General features: G+C 35.2%; 1 protein-coding gene across 1 annotated transcript; it reads left to right on the top strand.

Moving 5' to 3' along the window:
• The first annotated feature begins 359 nt into the window (after positions 1–359).
• LOC109000458 (uncharacterized protein At1g03900) lies at positions 360–5,480 on the top strand. The gene is made up of 8 exons (XM_018977324.2): positions 360–732; positions 1,760–1,791; positions 2,241–2,341; positions 2,446–2,518; positions 2,659–2,690; positions 4,497–4,587; positions 4,732–4,843; positions 4,947–5,480. Exons 1-8 carry the CDS (start codon positions 370–372, stop codon positions 5,256–5,258), a joined length of 1,116 nt encoding a protein of 371 aa, XP_018832869.1. The 5' UTR covers positions 360–369; the 3' UTR covers positions 5,259–5,480.
• Positions 5,481–8,209: the final 2,729 nt, after the last annotated feature.

The raw sequence follows: 8,209 nt of genomic DNA, 5'->3' as shown, positions 1-8,209 counted from the left end.
AAGTCTATCCCTACCCGATGAATATTCGTTCCTCAAAAATTAAGCAAACCAGACCACCTAATCACGATGTTGACTCCACTGAGACCGTCTACTTGCTTGACCGTTCGTATTTTCGATCTAACGTTCCAACTAGGTTCACGACTCTTAAAAAAAAGAGTAATGCTAGATACAGTCCTCATTTAGGGACTGTAATGTAAGTTTAGATTATTTTAATTTTAAAATTTTTTAAATTTACAAAATTATCTTTTCTAAAATGATGTTTTCTCTCATTTAACAATATATTTACACATGCAATCTCCACTTGAAGACTATAAATAGAATTTCTAAAAAAAAAAAAAGTAATCTGATCGTACGGCTCTAAAGGTGAGTATGTCTAGACACTCCTCCGCTTGCTGCTGCTGTCCCGAGATAGGAAAGGAAACTGAGACCTACCTTCCTCCTTCCTATCAGTTCTGTCGATCACCGAAAAACCGAAAGAATTTCACCAAATTACAATCTAGTCTACCAAGTTTAGCTCAAGACCCCAATCACCGATCCAACTCCCTATTATCTTCTACCAAATTGAATCTCTCTTTCCAGATCATGGAAAAGGAGGAGGAGAATTCTAAGGTTGAAGAAATCAGGGAAAAGGAGGAGGAGAATTCCAAGGCTGAAGAAAGCGTGGATGAGAATGAAGAAACAGAAGCAATAGAGCTTGTTCTCTTCCAAGTTCCTGAATGTTACGTGTATATAGTAAGAAAAATCTGCCCTTTCCGAATACTTGTTGTAATTCACTTAGTGGGTTTTTTGAAATCAATAGCATTTTCGTTGTGCATTGAGTTTTCTGGTACTTTTTCTTTTACCTCAATTTTTTTGTTCGAATTTCAGTAAAACCTTCAAAATTTAGTGAGGTTGCTGAATTTGTGTTGTAGTGTTGTTAATGGGTTTCTTTGCAATCGATAGCTTTTTATAATTTGTTGAGTTTTACGTCATTTTTGTTGTGTATTTTCGTTTCTGGGTTACTTTGCAAGCAATTCAACTTTCATAATTCATTGAGTTTTCATTATGACGATAACTGTGACTACTGAAATTGTTGTTCGAACTGTTTGGCTTTTACTATTTTCTGGTGGAAAACAGGTTTTAAATTGTTAAAGAAACTGTTGTGACCATGAGTTTGGGATTGGGTACAAGAACTATCTGGTTGACCTTCTCTTTAAGTATCATGGGTTTTGGCATGATTATAAGTGGCAATGGATGGCTAATGTCAAAGAAAATATGCACACGAGCTTGTTATGTGCATATCATTTTTTCAAAGCAAAGGATTTAGCCTGTTGTTTTGTCTGAACGCCCATGCTCTTCTTATTTATGGAAGTATTTGATGTTATCTAAAAAGAAAAAGGATTTAGAAAATTATATGGTTGTGTGCAATTCTTTAGCTTTTAGTTGTTTTTGAGTGTTGTTTGCTAGATTAATGCAGTTTAAGTTATTCCATGAATCACGCAGGATTAAGGGTGTTAGGTTACTTCTTAAAAGACTGTTAAGGTCATTTCTAATGAGTTCACTACATCCACTAATTGGGCACTTCTATATTATTTAAGATAGATTTCAAAGAAGCAGATATCATCTTGTTGCAGTACCCAAGTTTGTGTAGATAAAATCCTTTCAGTTCCATAAGACGATTAATTTACTGGAAATTTCTTTTCAAGTTTTGATATGCATGGTTTTAAGTTCTTTCTTACCTTAAACTTGTTCTTTAGTATTTTTTTTTCCTGTTTCACAGATACCCCCAAGGAAATCTGCCGCTTCCTACAGGTATTTCTCAACTTATTAAAATAAGATGCCTGATTTTAATTGAGATTGTTGACATATGGACATTTCTACTGTTATCTATGCTCAATAAGGAGCCTAATTTTACTTATTTTTATACCTTCTCCTATTCTTTAAGTTGCTGAGATGTTTTTGTCCTTGTAAAATTCCATGTCAGTCAATCTGTACATGAAGCATCTTTTCTGCAATTCAGAAATCACTTCAACAAAATTGTACATGAAAATGAAAGGTCCCCCCTTTGGACTGGGACAATGCAACTGTCTGTTGGAAAATAAGAATGAAAAGTAGTTTGTACTCATCACTTTGTGGATTATTTTCAGTCATTATAGTTTCTAGTATGGAAGATAAACTGTCATCGTTAGCAACGGTTACTGCTGAAAATTCTATTACCAGAAAGTGGTTATCAATGTTTATTTCTTCTAAGTTCATTTCAGGGCTGATGAGTGGGATGTGAACAAATGGGCTTGGGACGGGGTGCTGAAAGTCATTAGCAAGGGAGAAGAGTGCATTATCAGACTCGAAGATAAGACCACAGGTAAGATCATCTTTAAGTTGCTGTAAGTAGCAAACGGTATGGTATATATCTCAGTAGTATCATTAACTTCTTGTACAATAATCCGCTATATATGTATATAATAGGTGAATTATATGCTCGGGCGTTTTTGCGAAATGGAGAGCCACATCCAGTAGAACCTGTAATTGATAGCAGCAGGTTGATTCTATTTCTTGCTGGAGTCAAAGCTAAACTGTTGGATCGTAAATGTTGAAGGACTCTGTACTTACATTGTTTAAATGTTCATATTGCAATTTAGTATCTGGAGGATGTCTAAATGATAATTGTTTCTTCGGCAGATATTTTGTTCTTCGCATCGAAGAGAACATTGGTGAGCTACTTTGCCCATCTCTTATTCCTTTTCTCTTTTACTGAACAGTTAATATTTCTATTTGCTTGTTTAACCACTTACAATACCTGAAATGATTATTTAAATCTCTATTTTTCATCCATAACCGAAATTGAAGCTAGATTTTCCTTCCCTCTCTCTCCAGCCTAAAATTTTTAAGATGATAGGAGGTAAAAGATAAGATTACCAATTGAAAACAGTCAAGGCTTGTACAGTAGTAAACTATGGTGAAGTAACCACAATGTCCATCAATACTCAAGCTTTGTTTTTTTGATACTCAGCTTGAGAGTCTGCCTTTTCCTGACCTGGGTGTTTTCAACAATGAACACATTTTTTAAAGTGGGCAGCACTCAGCCGGTTTCATACCCGGAGGTGCTGCTGTGTTGGATATAATTCCAACAATAGTCAAATAAAAATTATTATGGATGGGTGACAATTTCCTTGAAACTTGGACTACTACATCTACTGATGGCAGAAATGTATAATGAATTTGTAGATGCCAAAGATGTATTTTGTGGTCAGTAACTAGAAGCATCTATTACTAAAAAATGCAAATAAGTCTGACATTGTACTATGTTTGAAACTCAAATACAATCTTTATATTTGAAAGAAGTAGACCATTGCTGCCCCCCCCAAAAAAAAAAAAGAAAAAAAAAAAACTCAAAATGTTTTTAAAACCTTAGTTGATTTTAAAGTTCATATAAAAAATTTCAAAATAGCTCCTTAATTAACTTCTAAAAATATCTAATAATCAGTTTTAGAAAATATTAAAAGTATATACATTTGAGTTTTGGTTAAATTCACAACATAACCCTAAATCTTACAAAGAATTTAATTGTTTATAAAGCCTTAAATTTTGACTCTAAAAATTTTCTAAATTCAAAAGTATGTAATAAATAATTCATAACGCTTAATCTTTCTCTATTCTTCATTGAGTCCCCATCAAGATTTTCCTGAATTATATATTAAAAAACTAATAGCATGTAATCTTTCTCTATTCTTTATTGAGTCCCCCTTCAAGATTTTTCTTGTTTTCTTATACTTTATATTTTTCTACGCTGGACTCTTCTTCATTTTTCCTCAAGTTTCTTTTAACATTTTTTCTTAGAAGTAATGTTGAACATGAACTTTTTTGCTAAAGATGGAAACGAAACTCTCACCTATCTTTAATTACTAAAAATTTCATTATATATTAATAATTTTATCAAATTATGTTTGTATATTTTTGTGTTATATACATTGCAACATTATACATTATGAAAAATATATATATTTTTTTTCAAAATCAATTATTAACTCTCAACATGCTGAAATCCAAGTATGGGTGCTACATTGAAAGCATGCTTGAGAGTACTGGTGTTTTGACATGTCCTCCTCGTGCTGCTTGATTAATGGGTGCCCACGCAATTCGTAGTTTTCTTCATTGATGACATGAGAAGACTATGGGATTATGGGATATGGATTGTGTAGCCAGCATCCTATCAGAAGACTATCTACCAAAAAGGCTTGTCTTTTTATTAGATTTAGACATTCAACACCAGTATATTTTAATTTGGTTCCTTCTAATAATATTAAAAACCTTGGGAAGGTGGCTGTCCAAACGGAAAAGAAACCTCCCATGGTATTCCAGGGGAATTATTTCATTAGTCCTCTTAGACTCACAAAAAGGATCCAACATCAAAAACAGAGATATACCATGATCTTTGCTTTAATGCCTTTCCTCTTTGCTTTCTATTGTTTCCAGTTATTTTTTCGAGTATGGTCCTCATTCATCCAGGATTCTTGCAGCTGGCCGTCTTCGGCATGCTTTCATTGGTATAGGATTTCGAGAAAGAACAGAAGCTTATGATTTCCAGGCAGCCCTGCATGACCACATGAAGTATCTTCCGATCTACTATACGCAACTTTTATGAGTTTATCTTTTGCTTTACCTACAAATCTTGGTGGTTTCAAATGCTGAATTTCTAGTACATATTGTTGTGAATTTCCCTTATTAACTACTCTTTTCTAAATTTTTTTGAAGATATTTGAACAAAAAGAAAACTGCCGAAGAGATGGAACGGCATTACCAGCAAACTTCTTTGGTAGACTACAGTTTAAAAGATGGGGAGACTCTTGTACTCCAAATAAAGAACGTAAGCCTTTTGCTATTTGCTGTCAATTATGTTGAATGATTGATGCTACGAATTTTCAGTATTTGATTGTATTTGATTGAGTTTCACACTTTTGGTTCAACAGAAAAGTGGTCGCAGTGCGAATTCCAAATTTTTTGAGCAGGGTCTGAACAATCCCTCCGAGGAAAAGGGGAAACAGAAAGAACCCATAATTTCTATCAAACCACCGCCACCTCCTCCAGCTCCAGTTTCCCCTGCTGCTACTGTTCAGAAGTTACCAACAAACATGCCGCCAAAATTCAATCTTGAGGAGACTCCTCAAGACGAGGCTCAAGAATTAGTAAAAGGAGATGCCAAAGATAAAATTTCTCCTGAAAATCACAGTATACAGGATATTCCAGATGATGATTTCGGCGATTTTCAAACGGCTGGGTGACATGGTCTAGATACTGACATGCTTATACTCAAATGATCAAATTCTTCTCTCGTCTTTTAATGTTTTGAGCTTTGTGATGGTTAGGCTATGTTACAGTTCAAATTTTCGTTGGTCTGGTAAATCTTTGGTATCTTATAAAAAAAAATATGTATCTGATGCTTACAACATGGTTATGGAGTTAGTTTTGATACCGTACTTCGCTGATACAAGTGATTTTTTTTTATTTATTTCTCTGAAAATCCAGAATGGTTACTGGGAATGCAAATTGCAAACCCCCTTCTTCAGGGCATTTAAAACCGAACTGCTTCTGAATTAAACATAATGCACTTATATCTATAGTTACCTATAACACCAGAATCAAGTTGAGTGCAGTCTGGCTTGATAAAAGAAAACAAAAGGCATATGTGCCATTTCCCTTCCTTGTACTCGTTCTTGGGAAAAATAAAATTTTGAGTTTTTGGGGGAGGCCCACTTTTTCCACTGCAACATCTCTACCTCTCACCCTCTTCGGCTAAAACTCAGTTTTATGATAAAACTTTTATCTGCCATTCTTGTTTGAATCATTATTCTTCATATGGAAACTGGAACTGTGATTTATTTCCAAGCATAAATGCTGGTAACGTGTGATGGAATTCCTGTTCTAGCATTTATATACATTTTTTTAACTAGTCACGAAGCTGCATGATGTGCATAAATAATTCAATTTATTATATAGAAAATATTATATGTAGGTGTAACCAAGTTAGTACACCATTGAGGGTGGTAGCTCAGTGGTCCATGAGTTTGGTAGTGGGCACTAGGTCCTGGGGTCGAATCTTGCAACGAGAAGTGCTCAGGATTATTGGTGACCCATTGGCTCATGGACCATTGACGCCTCGTGGGGCTGGGGTTAGGTTATGACTCAAGTTCGACTTGTAAGGAGGGCCTGCTGTTCTCATCGTCTAGGCCCCTCCTATCTAGCTCCCAAGCGGGTTGGGTGCTACTATGGTCACGTCCTGATATGGAAGTCATCTCTGGTCGGCCCCTCCAATCCTTTTTTGCCGAGAAAAAAAAAAACCAAAGTTAGTACATCTTTAGCAATTATACAATATATAAAAAGCTCCAAAACTTGGTTGTATACATTGGACTTCTCTCCTCTTAGATGCCTCGCGGGACTGGAGTTAGGCTATGACTCAAGTTCGACTTGTAGGGAGTGCCTGTGGTTCTCGTCGTCTAGGCCCCTCCTATCTGACTTACAAGCGGGTTGGGTCTACTATGGTCACATCCTGATAGGGAAGCCATCTCTGGTCGCCCAAACACTTTTTTGCCGAGAAAAAAAAAAACCAAAGTTAGTACATCTTGAGCAATTATACAATATATAAAAGCTCCAAAACTTGGTTGAATACATTGGTCTCCTCTCCTCTTAGTTTCTTAGTTTCTATGGTAGTGATAAAAATATCACAAAGTTTTACTTAGGAGAGGAGAATAAGTAAGAGCCTTTGATATCGTGTAACTTCTTTAAATTTAAGATCATTAACTTAAAAGTTCTTTAGCATCATAAAAAATTTAACTAAAAGTGGCATGGCTTGAGAAAACCAAAGAGATGTGGTAGGAAGACTAGATTTTACTAGCTTTGAATGAAAAATATTAATTTCTTTAAATTTATATACTCCCTGGGTATGCAAAGTTTTGCATTTAGATCCCTCCGTCCATCTTCCATCAAATTGTCTAATGGCAGGGCTCCCCACATGGTAACCAACAAGAACGTTTATGTGGCATAAAAATACCACTTCAGCATCCTTGCTAAATTCTACAGCTTGAATGTCTGTATAGTGGAATTGGGAACATGAGACCTTCTAAAAAGACCATGATTGATAGCACCTCCACCTCAAGATTGGCTTCTGATGTTGCTTTGCAAATTCTTTATCTTGGATTTTCTTGACCTATATATTTTCCCAATGCTTACATGACAGATAAATGTTTTCTTCTCAAATCTTCGGTAGCTGCTTCGATTCATAGACGAAAAAAATAAGGTCCCGTCTCAAATACTTCTGAAAAATAAAATCAATGAAATTTATTGTTTGTTTTAGAGAATCTTTATTTCAATGAAAAAAGAAGTCACGGGATGCATATGATCTATTTTATATAGATAAAAGAGAGAGTTTGTACTTTTTTCGTAGCACTTTAATGCACAAATATATCCTCCAATGTGCGATCTAGCTTCAGCTTATTTGATTACCCTTTCGATAATTAGGCATTATTTTTAGATGGTTAAGGAGCGACGTTCTCGAGAAATCACGCCTAAACCTAGTGAGAAAAGTCCTTTCTTCCATTCGAGCAAGGGCAAGAACCAGCGGATTGACCGACAAATCTCTATGCGTATCTTTGGTCATCTATCGCATCGCCTTTATAACAACCCGCTAGAATTTCAATGGTAGAATTTTTATAGGCTTTAGAGACCTCATGAAAATCCCATAAGTTTTCACGAATCAAATAATCACATAAGTTTTAGTCTGTCTGCATAGTCAGTGTTACCACTCACTATGATGTCAGAAATACGATTTTATTTATTTGAGATAGTTAGAAGCGTTAGAATGCAATATGAGCTGCGCCATTAGACTCAGTTGATTATTTAAGATTTTATGGCATAATAATCCAATTTTCAATTCTCGGACGAAACATTTGCTCGAAAACAAATTGGATCCCTAAGATGAAAATGTGAAGGAAATCAAAGTGTGAGATCATGCCACCTAAGCAAAATCTTATTCCATCCAACCATTCAAATTGTGCCAAACTAAAGAAAGTTTCAACTCTAGTGAAACCCTAAATAGTTGGAATCCAATTGAAACCCCAAAAACTTAGTTGAAACTGAAACTCTAAATGGTTTCCTCAAACCCTAAAGTTGGCCTCCATACCCTATTTGATCTAATTTCTAGCATTATGTTTAATCGCTCGATTAAATCACTTTCACA

The sequence above is a fragment of the Juglans regia genome, chromosome 1 (genome assembly GCF_001411555.2).
Source record: "Juglans regia cultivar Chandler chromosome 1, Walnut 2.0, whole genome shotgun sequence".
NCBI lineage: Eukaryota > Viridiplantae > Streptophyta > Magnoliopsida > Fagales > Juglandaceae > Juglans > Juglans regia.
This window is presented reverse-complemented; position numbering and strand designations above follow the sequence as displayed.

What these genes read in the sequence shown, in the direction of transcription:
- LOC109000458 (XM_018977324.2), top strand. Translation starts at nt 370, where the DNA reads ATGTCTAGACACTCCTCCGCTTGCTGCTGCTGTCCCGAGATAGGAAAG. An exon ending in CTGAATGTTACGTGTATATA is followed by an intron (nt 733 to 1,759) that starts GTAAGAAAAATC and finishes CCTGTTTCACAG; the next exon opens with ATACCCCCAAGGAAATCTGC. An exon ending in GCCCTGCATGACCACATGAA is followed by an intron (nt 4,588 to 4,731) that starts GTATCTTCCGAT and finishes ATTTTTTTGAAG; the next exon opens with ATATTTGAACAAAAAGAAAA.